This window comes from Myotis davidii, unplaced genomic scaffold (assembly GCF_000327345.1).
Source record: "Myotis davidii unplaced genomic scaffold, ASM32734v1 scaffold562, whole genome shotgun sequence".
NCBI lineage: Eukaryota > Metazoa > Chordata > Mammalia > Chiroptera > Vespertilionidae > Myotis > Myotis davidii.
The window spans coordinates 2647457-2668254 of NW_006293953.1; the positions used below are offsets into that span (position 1 = coordinate 2647457).

Sequence of the window (20798 nt, forward strand, 5' to 3'; positions counted from 1 at the left end):
ACAGTTTTGGTTACCTGATCTCTGGCCTCCAGCTCCTGCCTCCAGGACTCCAGGCCAAACTTCTCCCTGGTGCCTACTTCTGTTCATGAGCTGGGACTTGAGTGTACGAACGACACTGGGACTAGCCAAAGCCTGCCCTCCACCATCACCACCAAGAGATGGGCTGGAGAAGAAGCAAGTGATAGGGCCCAGGTGGCGGGATGCAGAGGCTATCCAAAGTGATTAGCTAAACCTGCTGCTCCAGCGCCGGAGCCCGGCCAGAAAGCCCCTGCGAGCTTGAGAACACTATGCTGAGTGAAAGAAGCCGGACACAAAAGGACAACTACTGTGTGACTCTGCTTCGGTGGAATATCTACAACGGACACAGTCACAGAGAAAGTAGGATTGAGGTTATGAGGGATGGGGGCGGGGATGGGAAGTTATTGCTTCATGGGTACAGTTTGTTTGGGGTGAGGAAAAGGTTTTGGAAATAGATAGTGGTGGTAGTTGCTCAATCACGTGAAAAGAACCAATGCCACTAAATTGCACACTTAAAATCATTAAAATGGCTAGTTTTACATTATAAATATTTTACCAGAATAAGGAAAGCCAGGCCCCTGCAAATAAGGGGGAGGAACACCTAAGGGGAGAAAGGAGGCTCCTAGCTGGCCAGGATAGAAAGGCCTGCAGAAAATGGGGTCCATGCAGCCGGGGTCCGGAGACTAGGGGTGCTCTTTTGAGGCCGTGTACATCTGATGAACACACAGCCTAAATAACATTTCTTATCAAATTTTATAAAAGAGCTTTGTTTAGCTTTTTGTTGTCACACACCTTATTTTGTGTGTGTGTGTGTGTGTGTGTGTGTGTGTTTGTTAATTCTCCCCTGAGGATATTCTTCCATTGATCTTTTAGAGAGAGTGGAAGGGAGAGGAAAAGACTGAGAGAAACGCCAATGTGAAAGAAACACATGGACACGCCTGACCAGGGCCCGGGCCAGGGAGGAACCTGCAACCAAGATACCTGCCCTTGACTGGAATCGAACCCGGGACCCTTTGGTCTGCAGGCCAATGCTCTACCCATTGAGCAAACTGGCTGGGGTCAGTTTTTGTGTTCTTTGATGACGATTTTTGTTCTTGAGGAAGAGGTAAATGTCACTAACAGAGAATGTCTCAGAAACTTGGATGGATCAAACTTTTTTTTCAGAGAATTCCTCTTGGTTTGGTGGCAGAAGGGCTCTCTGACACAGATGCACATGACCCTTTGGCACAGACACCAGCGCGGTGGGGAACGGAAGTGTGCTCCTGTGTCCTCGCAGCCTCTTCTCCTCGCTGTCCCACCGTCAACCCAGACGACCTGGCCCCCCAAATTCGACAGGGGGTGGATGCCGTATGTGAGGCAGACAGCCCAGCGACGACACCGAGATGGTGTCACTCGAAAAAGCCCTGGCTCCCGTTGTCAGATCATGGGTCTTAGAAGGGAGAATCCTGCCATTTCCATTTCATTTCCCCAAAGACGGCGTGTCTGGTGAAAAGCTGTTAGACAACATGGTATGTGAGAAGGGTCCCTGGTCAGAGAGGCACGGTGATTCAGTGTTTGGTCACCCTGCAATGCCACAGCTGCTTATGAGGAAGTCTCTTTAATGAAGTCAGGTACAGCTTGGTTAGAACAAAACAGCAATAGCTGGGATGGCACTGTGGGAGGCTGGGGAAGGGGTCTTCCTCGGCCTGCTCCCTCCCAGGATGTCCACAGATCAGAAACTGCTTCTGGTGCCCAGAGCCGAGCCTGGAGGGCACACAGAGAAGGGGTGGGAGCCCTGTCTGGGAAAGCGGGGACATCCTGAAGCACACACACACCCATCAGAGGTCAGTGTGCAGTGAAATGCTCACGTCTGCAGTTCCAGAAGTGAGAGTTCTGTGGGGGAGGCAGGACAGTGGCGGGCAGGGGACATTCCAGGTGAGGGAATGCGCCAGGGAGCTGGTTGTGGGAGGTCAGAACTCAGCCACAGCACAGAACAGTGGGGAGCCCCACGGCTCTGGAGGTGATAAATGCCCCCACAGAGAGGATCAGCTTAGTGGGAAAGAGATAAGGAGCAGGGGCCAGTGGGAGCTCTGTGGAGGGGTCAGGCACTCACAGGTGAGATAAATGCCAGGATGGGGGATGAGCTGAGACAGACACGTGAACGCGGACAGGCGGCTTCCTGGGCTCTGCTGAGACAGGACAGGCCCCTGCTGTGATCAACACACACAGTGGCCATGCTCCAGCCACCACAAATAATCCGATACCACTGGTGAGTTAGGAGCTCGCAAGGGTCACGGAGCCGAAATAATCAGGCAGGCTGCTGGGGAGAGAGGCAGAGGAACCACCCAGAGAAACGTTCCAACGCAACACCTCCTTGCCAAGGGAAATGGAAACCAGCCCAAGCGCAAGACCTAGTTTTACAGGCCTTGAAAACCATCAGCGATGCAGAGGTCTTACCGAGGCCGAGCCACACAGGCCGGGCTGAGCTCTGACCTCCACAGCTGGGCGCCAACGGCATGCCTTAATCGGCGCAAATTTCACCTGGAGGTGGAATGCAAGGTGGCAGTTCTCACGAGCATCACGTAAGGAATGGTTCTGGGAGCCAGTGGCAGGAGCTGTCCCAGGCAGGGCGGGGTGTTGAGGGACATGTGCGATGGAGGCCTGGCACACAGGAGCCCTGAGACCAGCCAGCCTGTCATGGGTCTCAGATATGGAAAGAGAGATCGAGGCCTGAGGCCAACTCAGAAGGCGACGGAAAAAAAACTCTTCAGGAAGTCAATCAGTGGACCAGCAAGTTTTCAAGGAGCACTGATGTGTGCGCATTCAGGGTGGGGAAGGTGGGGGGACCCTGTAGGTGCAGTCCCTGCACTCAGCAGGGTGGGGCTGATGGCCAGTCCGTCAGAGCTCAGAGGAGAAGGCACTCGAGGCAGCTCTGTGGAGAGAGGACCTGAACAGGACTTGCGTGCACGCGGCTGACAGCTACTGAGCACTCGCGAGGAGCTGCACACAGACCCTTCTGCTTGATGCTCCCGAGAACTCCCTGTGGTGGGGACTAGCATCAATACCCCCTTTTACAGAAGGGTCAACAGCACATGGAGAGCCAGGCAATCTCCCATGCCACCCAGCAAGTGAGGACGAGGGCCGGGAGGACCGGCCGGCACGGAGCCTCTGCACAGTCGAAGAACGGGCTGGACGCGGGGCATCTGGAGGAGCCAGACCCGAGGGGGTGGAAACCACACAGAGGAGTCTGGGCCTGGCTGCCAAGCAGCCTCCTTCTGAGTGGACGGCTCTGCTGAGGAGGAAGGAACCTTTCCATAGGTAACTGGCACCGCCCAGTGCGAACTCCTAGTTTGCCGCCGTACAAACAATACTTTGCCACATCAGGGGAAACAGCAGCGTGCCTCCAGAGACCAGTTCTCATTTTCTGTCTCCTCTCCACCTGGACTTGCTCAGGAGCTGGTAGGGGAAGAGGGTGGAGTCGGGAGGCCCTGGAATTTCCCATCCTCGGACTTCCTGATCTTCAGCAGCCTCCTTTGTTTGTGCTTCTGGTGCTGGGGGAGGACCTGGGGCTGTCCAGGCCCCCACACTCGGCCGGGACAAACTGCTGAGCAGGGAAGGCTGCTTGGCTTCCTTTCTTTCTTTTTAACCCTCGGCCAGGAAGCGAGGCGTTCTCCCAGCAGCCCCTCAAGAACTCTCCATCCTGTTCCCTGTCCCCCTCCTGCCCCGCCTTCCTGGGACAGGAACACAGGGCTGGCCTCTGTGGCCAGATGCAGGCTCTGATTTCCCTGTGGGCGGGTGGGAGAGGGAGGAGCCTGGGCTGGCCTGGCAGGGGTGCCTGTGAAAGCGGTAGGTGCAGCTGAGTGCATCCAGAGAGGCCAGCGAGGCGGGCGGAGATAGGAGCCCCAGGCTCTCAGCTGGGGCAGGAGAAAGGAGAACCTGCCAGCTGGCCAGGGTGGTCCGGGCAGCTAAGGCCTCTGGCCATTAAGCAGACAGGGAAGCTTTTCAGAGGCTAAGGCTCCCCTCTGGCAGCTGCCAGGAACAAACCCTCCCTTCCCTCTGCCCAGCGTCCAGGTTGTGGACCCAGGGTGCTCACCGGAGTGGGTGACTGACTGTGTGTCTCCCTGTGGGACACCCGGACACTGTCTGGATTCCATGTGTAATCACATGGGGTCCAGGCTGATGTTCCCACTGCACCAGGCGCCCTACAGAACACGGTTGTTTAATTCAACTGAGTCCTTACAATAGCCCCAGGAGGGAAGTGCTGATGAGAAGACAAATTCTCTTGCCTTCTGGGGACCTTGGACAAGTGATTGCACCATGACACCTCTCCTGGTTCTTCAGCTGTGAGCCGGGACAGATACCTCCCAGGCTCCTAGGAGCTGTGATGAGCAGGTGAGGTTCAGAGAGGTCCTCTAACCAGCTGAGGGACACACAGCAGGAAACAGAGTTCCCTGCTGCACCCCTCACCCTGCCTGGGCCTGGGCCCCAGGGGTGACCACTCATCCACCTGTGCCCTCCGGTTCCATCCTAATTGTTTCCACAGCAACTGAGTAGTAAGATACGAAATCCGTTTGCCTGAGGGAACAGAGGCAAGGCCAAGCTCACGCCCTTCCATGGGCGCCCCCATCTCCTGCTTCCCCAGTGTCTCCTGTGCTCCCTGCCGGGGAAGCTCCGCTCCTGGGACAAAGGAGTGGCACTCCACCCAAGGACAGGCCAGGATGAGCCAGGCACAGCCTCCCGCTGTCTCCCTAGGTCCTGTCTGGGGCAGGCCTCGGAGAGAGAGGCTCCAGCCCAGAGCCCACAGAGCTGGTTTACATTCTAGGCGGCTCCTTCCGGCTGTGTGCTCCCTCCCTCCCCACCTCCCTCCCTCCCTTCTCCCCCTCCTTCTACCCTGGGGTGGAGGCATGGTGATGGCAGCTACAAAAAAACAGGCTGTTGCTGTGCTAGCATCGCCCTCCCAGCCACGCGGAAGCCCACAGATGAGGAGTGGAACTGCAGCCCCGGAGACCTTGCAGCCCGAGGAAAGGGGGAGGTGAGAACGTTCTCCACACCACAGAGAGCAAGGGAGCAGCAGAGATGGAGCCTGCAGATACCCGAGCAGCCCACAAAGGCCCCTCTTGGCCTTGCCTCTGTTCCCCCAGGCGAACGGATTCTGTATCTGACTACCCCAGTTGCTATGGAAACAACTAGGACAGAACAGGAGAGGACAGGTGGGTGGGTGGGCACCCCTGGGACCCAGGCCCGGGCAGGGTGGGGAGCGCAGCAGGAAAAGCCCTTCTAGGACCATCTGCAGGTACCAACTGCTGTCTGGGCCCACAGGCTACAGCCAGTCAGCCCGGGCCAGGCGGCATGGCGCAGGGGCCTCACCCTAGCATCCAGGGCTATCACAACAACGGCAACAGCCACAGGTCACCCCTCCTGGGCGTGGTAGCCCTGCGCCAGGAACAGCAATGAACTCTCAAGCCTCATCAGCCCAGGAGGTGACTACCATTATTAACCCATTTTACACATGAGGCCACTGAGACTCAGACAGATGAAGTCACTTGTTCAGGACACACATCTGTTGAGCTGCAGAGCTGAGATTTTAACTCATCCGGTGTGGCCTGGAGGCCCTGCTCTTAAACCAGGAACCCAGCATTTATGCGGGATTAACTAGACGTGTTCCTGTCCCTCAAGCTGTAGAAGCTCTCTGAGGTACCTGACAAGCAGCGCTGGCCTGTCGGCCCCCACGGGCAGAACAGCGGCTGCACCTGATGAGTTGGCCGGTGTCAGAAGTTGTCCCTGACGTTCATGTGCCTCAGGGACAACCAGAATGAGGGAAACTCCTCTACTCCCGCGCTCCAGGTCCTCTGTGGTCACCTGTTTGGGCTTCATTGTTGGTGTTCCCTTTCCAGACTTGTAGGATGGCACCTGAGTAAGCTGCTCACCATTCATTCTGAGTCTATTCCCATCCTCAGGCAAAACACCCATGGACCGCAGCAACCTGTGCAGGCCTGGTGCCCAGGAGCAGCCTAGAAGCCCTGATGAATCCCCCACGTGGGCACCATTTCTCAGGGCAAATGATACCACATCCGTCACATGCACTGGCCCATCTCACTGTGCCTAAGCCGCCCGTGAACAGATGGCCCTGGGACTTCCTGGAGGCCTCCGGGATGCTGGGGTTCGGTGTGTGGGGGACTAATGTGGGGGTCTCTGCTGCCTCTCACTGTGTCGGCAGAGCTGGACAGCATGGATGTCGGTCCAAGGGACCAACCGGGCTGGTCACAAGGGCTCTGGGCATTTTAAATTCTAACCAATGCCCCTAGATTTCCGATTTGTGCACAAGGAGAGACAAACACTTAGAGTAGACCTACTGCTGGCAGTTGGGTGGCTCAGGATAGGGCTGTGCTCCTATCCTCTGAGGGCTTACAGTTGGGTCAGCAAGACCAAACCCAGGGGACGCTGTTGAGGGAGAGACCTGGGTGGAAGAATTACAGAGCTTAGGGAATGGGGCAGGCGAGGGGGGCATTTCCATCCAGAGCCTCGTGGGAGAATTGTGGCCCGCGCCCCGAAGGGCAGTAGGGATGTACTATTTGTTTTTCAGTGAAACTTGCCTTTAAAAACACACACACAAAAAACAGCCCTGCCCAGTGTGGCTCAGTGGATAGAGCATCAGCCCACGGACTGAAGGGTCCTGGGTTCGATTCCGGTCAAGGACATGTACCTCAGTTGCAGGCTCTATCGGGAGGCAACCAATTGATGTGTCTCTCTCACATCCATGTTTCTTTCTCTCTATCTCTCCCCCCTCTCCCTTCCACTCTCTAAAAATCAATGGGAAAATATCCGCGGGTGAGGATTAACAAAACAAACAAACAAATAAAAAACAAGGCTCTCTGGGCAGCCCTATGGACTCACACCAGCCTCTGGGAATTGTGACAAGGGCTGGACCTGCACTTTTCTGTTTGCGCTGGCCCTGCCGGTGGGAGAGCCTCTCCCTGCACAGCCCCCGCACCTGCCAGCCTCCAGCGCGCCCACCTCCTCCCCTACCTTTGGGCTCCAGGCCGTTGGAATTAAAGTGCATCCTCTTCTGACACTCTGTGCAGCTCATCAGGAACCGGGTCACAGCCTCCCGTGGAAGGAAGGCATACGTCTCCGCAATCTGGGGGAGAGAGGAGGTTCGCTTGTTATATGGATCCGTGGGGAGCGCTCAGTCACCCCGTCAACAAGGGCTGTGCTCGCACTTGGTGGCAGGCCCTTGGCCCTCGCCAGGAAGGGCAGGGAATTGAGGAGCAAGGGGCCGATGTCCTCGATTCTCAGTCATGGAAATGAGTCAGTACTTTTGCAGAAAATTTGTTTTAAAAATTTGAATAAAATTAAAAAAGCAAAGCATTTAAACATTACCTAGTCTTTAACCTATATTCTAGTAATATTCCTCTCAGAACATTTTATGACCGTTACTGAAAAATGAGCTTTGAGCATTGCTCTAGGGTAGGATGAAACAATTTCCCCTCCCACAGATGGACAAACTGAGACCCGTTTATAAATCTACAGGCTCTGGGCCAAGGTTCTACAAGCTATTTTCTGCGAAGACTCACAGATCAAGAACCTTTCTAGGGAGAGCTGTGAAAGGCTGATGCCAAGGAATCAGATTTTTCAAACAGGACAGACTCTTAGGACCACCATGTTCCAAGTTAGGTCATGAGGCCCAGAGAGGTGAACCTATTGTCCCAAGGTCACACAGCTCTCTAGAGGCAGTGCCAGACTGAAGCCCATGTTTCAGGTCACACCACCCCATACCTGCCTCCAGAGGGCCTCCCCTAGCTAGGGAGAAGAGAAGGGGGGGGGGGGGCATGGGAGAGAACACAAGAGAGAAGTTGGGTAGGGGCGTGGGGAAGGTGGGCTCCTTGGCCCACTCCTCTCCTCTTGCTCTGGGTTTTGGGAAACCCACTGGTCCTGGTTTGGCTGCCTGAGGGGTCCAGAAGAATCTCTGAGGCCCAGGCTCCCTGGCTGAGGCCCATAGCTGCCCAGTTGCTGGTTTTTACCCATTTCCCAGAGCCCAGGCCCTCCCACTCTTCTCCACTAAGGGGCAGCATCGCCCCAGCATTCCACAGTCCTCCCTGCAACCCAGCTGGGAAAGTTGGCCCAGCTGCTCCTTGGGGATGCACAAACGCCCCGCTCAATCTCTGTGGTGGCCAGGGGGCTGGGTAGTGTAGGGCGGAGTGGATGGGTGAGGTGGGAGGTGGGGATGTAGGAAGTCCAGGGCACCCCAAGCTGCAGCCAAGCCCTGGGAGGACCAGCTCCATTGTGCTCCCAGCTCAGCCAGCCTGTGGAGCACCAGGGACCACTCCTGCCAGGCAGCTGGCTGCAAACGCAGAGTTAATTTTGGTGACACAATTGTTATTTCTCAGCTGATTTGATGCTCTGCGGAGCAGGCAGGCTTCTTGATGAGTTATCTCCCTTCCAAATTCCCTGTCTTGATTGCCTTTCTTTGGAGGTCAGGGACAAGGGCAAAACCCCGGTCTCTGATTGGAGCTGGTGGGTGGGAAGGTGGTGGTCAGCCATGCACCAGTCCTTCGATGTCAGGGCCGAGAGATGGGAGCTTCCCTGCCACCCACATCACATCTTCATCCCAGCCCAAAGCTGCCTGGAAGACTCAGGGGAAGAACATGCCTGTCGGGCTGCAGGTTGGGAGGGATGGGCCTTGCGGAAGGGCCAGTGGCTGTAGGAGTAAAGCCGAGGGCTATGGCTAACTTGGGCCAACCAGATGACCTTGTAGGTGCCCCGAGGCATGATATTCCTGGCCAGACCTCAGAACTGCTGAGCAGAGGACTTGGGGAGGAGGGTTGCAGTCTGCTGGGAAAACGAAGGGAGGTTCATGCCAGAGGGACAGCCCTACTTCTCCACACGGAGCTCACTGCCACTGAAAGCATTTTTATTTTTATTTATTTTTTTAAAATATATTTGATTGATATTTTACAGAGAGGAAGGGAGATGGAGAAGGATAGAGAGTTAGAAACATTGATCAGCTGCCTCCTGCACACAACCGGTTTCGGCTGAAAGCATTTTTATACGGCTAGAGAGGGCCTCCCTGGCCTGGCTGTTCTGCTGAGGGCTGTCCATTGACCCGCGGAGAGTACAGGAATGGTCCCCAGAGAGGGCTCTGACACAGGCCAGAATGGTGGCCCCAGCTCTCCTGGCCTTGCAGACCCAGCAGTACGCAATGGCTGGCTGGAGCGCCACATGCAGGGGGAGTGCTAGTGCACCCCCCTCTGACCCTGTGTTCCACATGGGGAAGAAGGGGTTGGCCGGAGGCAGATAGGGGAGAGGTCCTTCGAGCTGCCTGAAGACCAGGGAGGAAGCCCTGTCTTGCATGGCTAGAATGTCTGTGGCCTTGCTAAGAGCTCCCTGGGGAGTCAGCCCAGCTCTGCACTGCTGTAGGGACCCGCGTGGAGGATGCTTCCCCCAGTGGGGCCTGCGACCTTTTGCGGGCATCTTTTGGTGCACCCTCCTGGCTTGTGCACACGAGAAATGGAGCCTCCATTTCTGTTCAATGCATGGACGTCCAAGGCCACAGGATCACAGGTTGAGTTAAAATGAGAAGGACAATCCCAGAGGATGCTCCAGTCAGTAGGATGGTGGTTTTCAGAAACAGACTCTTATGCTGAAGTCCAAAACATGAAACAGATAAAGACAGAGCTGCTGTGTTTGAGGAGGGGGAGCTCCAGGACCCCCGCCTCCACTCAGCTTCCCTCAGCTGCCTTGGGGGCCTGCTGCCTCGCTCTCCTGGGGCCTTCTGCCCGGACCCTGGCACTTACATGTGAATTTGCCTCTTACCTTCTTCCTAGTGATAAAAACCAAGAGAGATTTTGCTGGCAGGAAGAGCAGAAGCTATTTACAGAGTCGCTGACTTGTAAGGCTCCATTTCGCTCCCCAACTCCGAGGCCGTAGGCCGACTAAGACAGATGAGGCCAATTGGGGGGATTTGCACCACTTTACAAGATCCTCCTTCTGCCCCGTGGGTGGATTAGCACGTGGTGGACCTGGAGTAGCTACTGACCACATCTGGCCCCAACTCCATAGTCGTCTGGGCATCCAGATCTGGATTCTGGAACCTGATCTTGCCTACCAGCACCCTGGGGGCGAGGGAGGAAGCAAACGGGCTCACTCTGACCCAGATGGGTGCAGGCACCAGAAAAGCCCCTTGAGAAAGGACCAGTCCTCAATGTGGGTCCAGGGAACTTTGTAGAACCGCGGGGAAACCTCCCCAGGCCCTGGCATTGGCAAGACCTCCTGGGATCCTCTGGCCCTCAAGTCATACTGCATCAGAGGCAAAAAGTAAGGCCGGGCTTCCTACCCAAAGTGGGAATCCCCCTGCATTAGCTCGTGTACCTCCAGCTTCAGAAAGCTCATTACCTGATCCTGATCCACTGCTGAAGAGTGGCAGGTGCCAGAAAGTTCTTTTTCCCTCTGAAGAATGCGCCTCTTTCAATGCCCTGGGCACGTTGACCCATCTCCTTTCCAGCCCCCTGCCTCCCGCAGGCACCCCAGGCCTGTGAGGATCCGAAAGTCCCAGCTGCCCTGGAGATAAGGCAGTCCCAGGATTCAGGTTTGGCACAACACAGAGAGACAGGTCCCCACACACCTCAGCCAAGAGCCCGGCACCAGCCCTGTGGTGCCAGGCTGTCCCCTCCGCAGCCATCAGCACAGCGTTTCCTGGGAGCTCCCTGTCCCCAGGTCCGGATGGGGCGGGGCGGGGCCACTAGTGAGCCTGAAGAGTTAGGCTCGGATGAAAGAAATGGCAGATGAAAAGAGGGGGACAAAAACATCCAGGCACCACCCCCACCCCCAGAAGGGAAAGGGTGGCATGGAGAAGGGTGACAGATGGGGGAGAGGGGGAAGGGAGAGGAGACACGCGGGGAGGAGGGGGTGCGGCAGCCTCCTTGGCCTCACACCCACTGCAGGAGGGCCCTGGCCTGTTCCACTCAGCGTTGGCCCCGCTGCTGAAATTCCAGCTCTGTGCACAGCCCAGCTGGCTCACTGCCCGTCATGTGCCAGCTCCAGGCTGGGCAGCGGGAAGTGGGGCACGCGGCGGGCATATGGCCGAGAAGCCAGGAAATGCAGAGCAAAGCCTGGACGGCCGCTTGGCCCAGGGACACAAATGCTGCCAATACCAGCCTGGCTCTGCCCTCTCCACCGCATGGAGCCCACAGCCCCTGGCCTTCATCAATAGCCAGGGGGTGCCTGCAGGGGAGGCGTGGTGCCGGGCACCAAGGGAACCGGGGAAATCACATGGTCTGGCTGGCTCCGGCCCATCTACCTGGACAGCAGCAAGTCAATGGCCTTACGAGCTGACCACAGGGGTTTGAAGAAAGGTAGGCTGTGTGGTGCTCAGAGAGCAGGCTCTGGGGCCAGCTACTTCGCTCTGCATGTCAACGGGGCAACCTCAGGCAGATTACCCATCTCTCTGACCTTCATTTTTCTGGTCTGTAAAACGGGGATAACAGCACCAAGAGCTGGTGCCTGGGAAGTGCTGAGCACAGGGCCTGGCATATGCTACCTGCCCAGCACTGGCAAATGTAACACTGAGCAAACGTGCTGGGTCTCATCGATACCACATGGGCCCCCGCCTGGGTGGCCGTCCCTCTGCCCAGGACCCTCTGGTGGAAATACCCTCACAACTCCCTTCCCACACTTTCCCACATGTACTGAGAAGCAGGAGAGGTGGGCCCGATGTTATAATAATCTCCTGCTTTCCTCAGCCCGAACCCTCCTCTCTCTAAGGTCCTTGGCACAAGGGTCCGTCCTTAAGACTCACTTAGGGCAAAGGCCATCTTCTGAGGACAAGGACACAGCAGATTGTTGGATTTTCTTTTCTTTTTTTAATCCTCACCTGAGAAGTGAGGATATTTTTTCCATTGATTTTCAGAGAGTGGAAGGGACAGGGGAGGGAAGGGAGAGGGAGGGAGGGAGAGAGAGAGAGAGAGAGAGAGAGAGAGAGAGAGAGAGAGAGAGAGAAAGAGAAAGAGAGAGAGAGAGAAAGAGGCATTGATGTGTTAGAGACAGCGATTTATTGCCTTTCCCTCACGCCCCAATAGGGGCCAGGGATTGAACCTGCAACTGAGGTATGTGCCTTTCATCGGGAATCGAACCCGAGACCCTTCAGTCCACAAGCAGATACTCTAACCACTGAACAACTGGCTAGGGCTGGATTTTTTTAAAAAATCCTCACCGGAGGATGTTTTTATTGATTTTAGAGAGAGAGGAAGGGAGACAGGGAGGGAGGGGAGAAAGAGGGAGGGAGAGAGAGAGAGAGAGAGAGAGAGAGAGAGAGAGAAACAATGACGTGAGAAAACTATAGATCAGTTGCCTCCTGTATGCTCCCCTGAACTCGCAACCAGCACTCCAGCCAGCTGAGCCACCCAGCCAGGGCAGATGGTTGGGTTTTTAAAAAACCAGGCCATATGGAGAAAGTACAGACTTATCCAGGCCACCTTCCCTGCAGCCCACGGCTATCTAGACAAAGAACTTGGGGTAGGAGGGGTGCGTATCTGCCTCGGGTGGGGAAGGCTGGGGAAGGCTGGTCCCAGCGGGGCAGGTCTCTAGGAAGCCAGTGAGGAAGCCAACACAGAGGGGGCATGAGGACACTGGCTGGCTACCACTCAGGTGCGGTGTGACCTTAGACAAGTAGCTGAACTCTCTGGGTCTCAGTTTCCTTAGCTGTGAAATGGGACCACAGCCCATCACAGGGCTGCTATCAGGCTTAAACGAACGTGAAGTGCTTGGCTTTCCTGGCTTAGCGGTGGGCACTGGACAAACGGCTCAAAGCTGTGCATAAGCGATGGCGATGGGGGCCAAGAGGGAGATGGAACCAGAACACAGGCAGCCCCTCGTGCTGGTGCTCAGGCCACCATCCCTCCCACCTCCCCATGTGGGACGTTCCCCACCCCTAGCAGTCTAGCTGTCTCTCCTCCCTTCTGCCTACCCACAGCTTAGAATGCTGGCTTCCATCCACTCTTTTCATGAAGCCCCTGGCTCAGCACAGTGTCTGGAGATACCTTTGCTAAATACCCAGGTACCGAGGCTCTTGTTCCCTCCTCGTTTTAGAGACATCTCTGTGTGTGTTTTTGGTTTTTGTTTTTGTTTTTTTCTCGGAACTCCCCACCCCAAATCAAACGGATTTCCTTGAGGCTGGGGATCAGGTCCTCAGACTTCTTCTGGGGAACTCCCAACACCGACTTCTCAGGGCGGTAGGGGATCAAAAAAACTCCCACACAGAAAGCATGCAGGACAGGCCTGGTACACAGTGAATGCCATGAAAGCACCTGCCCTTACGCTTATCATTATCTAGCCACACACACCCCTGCCCCTCAGAGTGGCAGGGTAGGCTGTGAAGGGCTGGGGGGGTAGGGGGGGTTAAGTGAAGCAGAAATGGGGAGAGAAAGGTTTCCCTCCTGCCCCCCTCCTTCTCCTCCCCTCCCTCTCACTCCCTTCAACCTGCTTCTCCTTTGTGCTCAGACCACAGAACCCGCCCCCTGCCCTGTGAGCCATCTCTGACTGCCATGCCCTTGCCCTGTGCCCCCCTGGGTCCCCAAAGGCCTTTCATCACGCCTCAGTTCCCCGCCCCGCCCCCCCTAACATGTGCGGAGCCCATGGCCTCCTGCCAAGGCCTGGGGCTGCCAGCAGAGGCAAGGGGCAGAAATCTCACCGCTCGGTAGGTTTTCTTCTGCCCAGCGTGCTTGGGGGCTTTGCCTGGCTCCGCTGAGCTCTCCACATGCATCGAGTAGATGATGTCAAAGAAATCTTCCACCACAGCGACCCGCTTCAGAGAGATGCCCTCCGGCTCCGACAGGCCATCTGCCCCCTGCGACAGGGTGGACAAGCTGTGTTAGTGTCAGGGATGATGGCGGGGTGAGAGCTGGGCCCTCGGGATGGGCAGTGGGCCGGGGGCAGGACGGCGCTGCTCTCTGACCCCAGCAAGGTCTCCGGTGATAGATGGAGGGGGATGGCTAGGGGTGGAAAGAGCCCACGGAGAGGGCCCAGGGAGGGGCTACCAGAGTCAGGGTGGCTGCTGCTACTAAATCTACCAGAAACAATGGGCAGGGGATGACAACAACAAAAATACAAATTACAAAACCAAGAGGCTCCATGTTCACAATTTCAGGCAGATTGTGCCAGACTCAGGCGGGGAGCTCTCGCATCACACGCTGTGCCAAGACCATCCTGGAAGTCTCTGGGGAGGGGGGTGCTAAATAGATGCAGCCACATCAGGAGCTCGCCAATTAGCAATAACCTTTCACTGCGGTCCTGGGCTGGGGTCCCAGGGGACCCGCCTGGATCACCTGGGTGACTCCTGCCTCCACCCTGGCCTTTCAGAAAAGCTTTTCACCACTGCTCGCCCTCCCCACTCCAGCAGCTGAGTGCCAGCAGCAGCACCCGGCTCTTTGTGTGCGGTGCCGGGAATAACAGACATGAGGCCAGGTGGAGGTGGCAGGGCTGTGTGAGCAGGGTAGCCGTACCCCCCGCCACCCCCACTTTCTTGTCAGTCTGGCCTGAGTGCTGTCGGCTGGCCCGACAAGGTGTGCCAGGATGGAGGTGGAGTTCCTCAGCTGAAGAGCTTCTGGGCCCACACCTGTCCTCTCCCATGAGCAGGGCTGGGGTGGAACGGGGAGACTGCAGGGTGTGGGGCTGGGGGACGTGAGGACGGGCAGGTGCTTTAAGGGAGCGGACTGCTCAGTGAGCTCCTTATTCATAGGGCAAAGGCTACACACAAGCTCAGGTACACCTGGCTCTCAGCCATCATCTCCCCATGGGAAAAGCGTGCAGGACTCGGGGCGGGGCTTCAAAGATAAAGAGGAAGCTGGGGCACAATTTGGGGGGAAAGCCTTTCTCTGAAAGTTCCTGAAACACAAATTTCCAAGATAATTCTTCCCCAGAGGATCCTGCTCAAGAACCGTCAGCTCTGTGAGGGTGTAGGCTGCACCCACTGCCTCACGGCTGTCTCCCCAGCGCCTAGAACAATGCTTGGCACATCGCAGGCTGACTGGCTGGTTACAGCAGCAGCCAGGCCATGTAGTTTAGACTGGCTCTTCCCTGCTCTGAAGAAGGCCCCATCATTTAGGTGGTTGTGTGACCCTGAGCAGTTATTTAGCTTCTCTGAGCCTACGGTCCTCTATCTGGAAAATGGGGAGAACAGAAGCACCTCTCCCATGAGCTACAACGGGGAGAAATGAGATCCGTGTGCGGCACTTAGCACCAACCCAGCCCATAGGAAGCTGCTGGATAAGCGTGGTCGTGAAGCAGTGCCATGCCATTTGCCGAGCCTCTGCTAGCTTGGGCCGCCTGTGGTATGGTGGCTGGGAAGTGGCACAGCTGGCTGAGTCCCTCGGTCTTTGCAGTCTGGGGAGACTAGAGGCTTTGCTGAATGGGATCCTCACTCATGACATATTCTGGCCACAGACAGGGTTTAGTTTTATCCAGCAACTTTCCCAACATGCCATGGTGGGTGAACAGCGTTGTCTCTTTGCCAGTGACCCATTTGAGAGCAAAATGGGGGAGGTAGGGCATCTGGGCATTTGGGGTGTAGGGCACCAAACCCTAGAGCTGGTGGGTAGTGTTTGTGAGTGGTGACCATGGGTGGTGACATCACTGGTCCTGTGCAGATAGTATTGCCAATGGCTTCCTTCCTGGTCAGGATCCATTTCAACGAGGACCTGTCAGAGAGCAGCATGCATCTGGGGTGTGCATGCGTGTGTGCATGTGTACTCCGGGTATGTGCGTGTGTGTAGCTGCTTGCTGGTCCTGCTTCCTTGTTCTGAGGCTGGGGGCAATCTCTTCAACCTCCCTGAGCTCCACTTATGAGATGAGCTGTAAAATTCCATGACTTTTCTGCTCCTAAGTCCTCTCAGGAGTTACGGTTCTCTCTTTCCTGAAGTCCCCCTCTGCAGTTCTGGACCATTTGTAGACAGGGCTTATCAGTGACTGACTCATTCATTAGCTGACTTGTTACTACCCAGCATTCTGGGGATCTTCAAATATTGCTGTGACAGAGTTGGGTGGCACAAATGTTATGACAGGTCAGTTATAAGATACTTCTAACCAGAGGTTCATATTGGCAAAAACAAACAAAAGAATCTTAAGAATTAAAATATAACTGGGTTTCCATTTTTTTGATCTGATGGTGGTTACCTAGGTATGTTCAGTTTATAAAAAGTCATTAATCTGAACACTTAAAATCTGTGTACTTTTCTATATGTCTGTTAAAACTTAATTTTTAGAATGTATATTTAAAAAGTATAGTGAGTAGTTCCACAACATTTTGGTAATCTGAATCCAGAGGCATAATGATGGATTTAGCTGCTTAAAAGTGAATAGCCCTCCCTGCTCATAATATTGTTTCAGGCCACAGATACTCTGGAAAAGGGAGATGTATTTGGGTGGGAAGGAATGAAGAAGGAATGAAATCTGGTGGGAGACAGTATTGTACACAGGTGAGGTGGAAATGCTCCCTGCTCAGGTTCTGATCTTGGGCAGGTCACTTCTCGACCTCCTGAAACTCAGTTTCCCCACCTGTGAAATGGGCCTAAAAAGTCCTAGTTGGATGTTCCAAGGATTATGTAAGAATGTATACATCAGGCATTTGTCACACATAGGATTGTAAACATCCATCTCTTCCCCTTAGACCCACTGAGTTTGAATGCGTTATGGTTAGGAATCTGCTCTTATCTCTGGGCCCTCTGATCCATTCAGGCTATAGAACAGGACCCCAAGGTAATATCTACCACAAAAAGAGAGAGTCTTATGTACGTCCTAAGTAACACGCTAAGGCTGTCACAAAAACTTGCAATAAGCTTTCCTAAAGTCACGGTGTTGTTAATCAACCTGGGTTAAATAGTGAAACGCTGTCCAGTGCCTGTCCCATGTCTGTCCTAGCTTCCACTTCCATTCTTAGACAGACATGAGTAACCAAAAGCATTGCACCTGGTCCAATGTGACCAAAAAGTTATCTCAGAGAAACACTTCAGGGGAGCATTTTTTAAAGTCCCCTGTTTGAAAATTGACTGTGATGTCCCCTGATATTCAAACCTCGGCCCTGTGATTGGTCTATCTCATCTGTTGAGAGGTACACAGGAAAGGAGAGGGCCCGTAGCAACTAGAATTCTACCCATACAAGATATGCAGAGCCACACCTTGAACTGTCGTCCTTTGCCGAGCTGTGGCCACCTGGACACCATGTGTGCTCCACCCTAAGGGAAGAACACCGGGATATCTGTGTGGCCTTCAAGGAGAACCCTGGCAGGAGAACAAAGAAATCCCACGGCAGTCACGTGCCACAGACATCTCCGCCATGCCCTGCATCCAGAGAGGTAATAACCTTCATGCTAAATGCTGAAGGGGAGGCACGCCTTCCCGAGCTGAGAATCCAGACACAGCTCTACAGGGCAAGAGCTGCTAATCAAGGGAGCGGAAAGCACCTTCCCCACAGCCTTGGGATGCCCCTGCCAACCACTTCTCCTTTGTATCCAAGTGAGCTTCATCTAATCCATTGCCCTCAGCACGCTGGGTCCTGCATCGACAAAGGAAGCTCACTTCATTTACAAGGCTGGATAAAGAGAGGGCCTGGAGTCTCCTTACTGTACCCAGGTTCCTGGGAACACCAACCGGGAGTGATGGCATGGAACGCCGGATGCAGCACCCTATGGGAAAAGCCATGACGAAAACACATGGGCAGTTGCGAAAAACCGACCTCAGGGCCTTCCTGCCTGGGGAAGAATATTACCATGGTAACACACGCCAGCCTTTGGAACCAGCCAACTCCAAACAGCTGGCCAGACCCAGGCCAACAAAACCCAGGCATGGCAATCATTTTTAAAAATTCATTGAGCCCCTCCAGTGTGGCTCAGTGGTTGAGCATTGACCTAAGAACCAGGAGGTCATGGTTCTATTCCCAGTCAGGGCACATGCCCAGGTTGTGGGCTCGATCCCCAGTGTGGGGTGTGCAGGAGGCAGCTGATCGATGATTCTCTCTCATCATTGATGTTTCTATCTATCTATCTCTCTCCCTTCATCTCCGAAATCAATAAAAATATGTTTAAAATAATAAAAATAAATTAAAAAATCCATGGAGCCACTACCTTTCTTGGACAACACCATCTTTTTTAAACCCAGCCCATTTGGGCTCTAAACTAAAAGCCAGGTTGCAAGTCACTGAAGAAATCACCAAACGTTTTGGACAGTGGTCCTCAAAGTGTGCTGCCAGGGTCACCATCAGCAGCAGCATCTGGGAACTTGTTAGAAATGCAAATTCTCAGGCCCCACCCAATACCTACCAAATCTGGGGGTTTTAAAAGGCATCAAATAATTCTGATGCACAGCCAATTTTGAGAACTGATGAATGTAACGTCTCCATAATTGAGACAGGAAGGTAACTACTAAGGAAACTGGCATTGACTCATTAAATACAGACATGCTCTGTGCTTCTAGGCCTAACATATTAATATTTTCTTCTTCAATGAAGGCCAATTTTCCTAATGGTGTGAACAAAAGAATCTTACTGGGTAACATTAGTATAAATTCAAAATACCTGCCCAGAAACTTAATGTGGATTATGAATAGAAAGGGCAGGCATGCCCAGCATCCTGGCATCAGATTTTTAAATCCTCCCTGGCACAGTTAGTTACTACTTAACCAGGTCATCCCTTGACAGGTCTTTTAGGGCTTCCTCACTTTCCTCCAATGATCTGAATGCTTAGCACAAGGAAGGCTGCTACATTCAGGGTGGCCTCATGAGCTGTGGTCAGGAGTCATCCCTCAGGTAAGCTCCTGAATCTGACTGTATCTTGTCCGTATCCCACTAAGCCAATTAAATGGACCCCTGCCCTTGATGGCAGGTGAGGTCCAAATGCTAATGGACTGCAGTTCTGTCATCTCCATTGGGACATCTAAGCCACGTGCTGATAATAAGTTACATACTTATCAAGGTGGGGTCACCGCTTCAGGCCACCAGCACTATATTAGTGGCGTATGCCTCCCAGCAATGAGAAAGCCTTGGTTGAGAGGATGTGGCTAAATAGCGGGGACATTTCTCAACTGGGCTCCCAAGGTAGAGGAAGAAACCACAAACTCCTTAGGATGTGCCCTTTCGGGGCCTTTCAGATCCAGCTTTTGACACGGCAAAAAAACCAACAAGACTGTCATCAGAGGAGAAGGTCCGCCAGCAGAACCCGCCCCAGTGGAAACACCGCTGGCAGCCACCTGCGTGGGAGCGGATTGTGCAGACAAATGGGAAGGTGCTGCTCCATCCACCTGGGCCAGTCGGCTGGTGGCTGAGATTACAGGCAGGGGCTACCTCTAGGATGAGCCTCATGCTCCTCCTAACTCCTCCTCCTGCCCCTCAAATCGCACTTTAATAAAATCAGGCAGGACCAGCGTTTGGAAGTTTGGGTAGCAGTTGGGGGGTGGGGGGGCGCGGGACGGACTGAAAAAAGACCTGAGGGGAGGAGTCAGCCTCCTGAAAAGGGTTCTCAGATGGAAAGGAAAGAGGTGGAGAGAAATTTAAAAACCAAACAAAACAGAGAGAACAAGAAGAATAGAAATTCAGAATGAAGAGCCTCACCCAAATCTCCAGAATTCTCTCCTCAGAATCCCTGGAGAAGCCAGTCATAATTGTAAAGGGCAATCAGATGATTGAGAAGAGGCTATTGCGTAAGTGGGACAAAGACAGTATTGCATGTCTCTGGGTTATGAATACTATCCTACTGTGAACTAGGAACCAAAAAACCCTCCAAAATAAAGATTCACACCAGAATTTTAGGATCCATAGTTGCATTGCGCTCTGTAGGTCTGTACAGAGGGATGAGGACCGCCCCCTCCCAAATAAATACACCAACAAGGCACTGAGGACTCGATGCAGCACCTGCCTCTTCTCCACCCTTGTGCACAACCTCCAACTGTTAGTGCGGAGCCGCCACCGAGTTGCACCTGCCATCTGGAACAGGCCTCGAATATTCCAACGCTCCTTTCGGCTTCACTGAATCTCCATCCTCGTTCAAATCGTGCCGGGACCCAAATGCACACCCAGGGCCACGGAGAAAGGTGTCTGGGACCAGCCCCCAAATGACAGCACTACCTTTGAGGGATGCCATATCCTTCAAGCAGCTCTGAATATTTTTTTCCTTTTTTGTTTTTGTTAACTCTGGGATGTCTGGAAACGGGGAAGGGAGGAAGGGATAGGAACAGAGGGGCGTGGTGGGCAAAAGTATCCCCCTCTTGGCAGGAGAGGGGCAAGGACCCCCGGTTTTAGGGATGGAGAGAAGGAGCAGCTAATGGCACTCTCAGGCAGGACAAGATCAGGGCCTGACCCTGAGGCTTCTGGTCTGGGGGTGTCAGGAGGGACGAGTTGCTCAAGGGGTGAAGTCACAGGCCTGAGGACAACTCAGCCCTGTCCCTGGGGCAAGGAGCTGGCCTGCCTGGGCCTCGCTTTCCTCCTGTGTTGAGGTGACACAATATGCACAATGGCTTTCACCACCTCGCAGGACGGCTGTGGGAACCCAAATAATACATAAATAGCACCTTCCCTGGGCGAGACACCCAGGAAGGGCCGGGGCCACCACTTCTCTGGAGGGGCGCGCTCCAGGACTCTGGGGCCCCCGTCTCCCTTGGGCGCCGGCCAAGGACAAGGTAAGGGTCGCTGCGGGGAGGGACTCTGGGCGGAACGGGGCGGCCCTGAGTCTAGCAGGCCCCACGGGCGGGTCCCTACGGGGCGGTGGCGGGCGGCCCGGGAGCGCTAACGAGCAGGGGCCCCAGGTGCGGGCCCCACCCGGACC

General features: G+C 54.5%; 1 protein-coding gene across 1 annotated transcript in view; it reads right to left on the reverse strand.

The window, feature by feature from the left end:
- The window catches only part of NOL4L (nucleolar protein 4-like), a 117101-nt gene that overhangs the window by 71148 nt on the left and 25155 nt on the right, over positions 1-20798 (reverse strand). The window contains exons 2-3 of the mRNA XM_015566650.1: positions 13682-13837; positions 7024-7135 (exon numbers count right to left, since the gene is read on the reverse strand). Coding sequence (XP_015422136.1) covers positions 7024-7135; positions 13682-13837 — 268 coding nt within the window. The remainder of the gene's footprint in view (positions 1-7023; positions 7136-13681; positions 13838-20798) is intronic.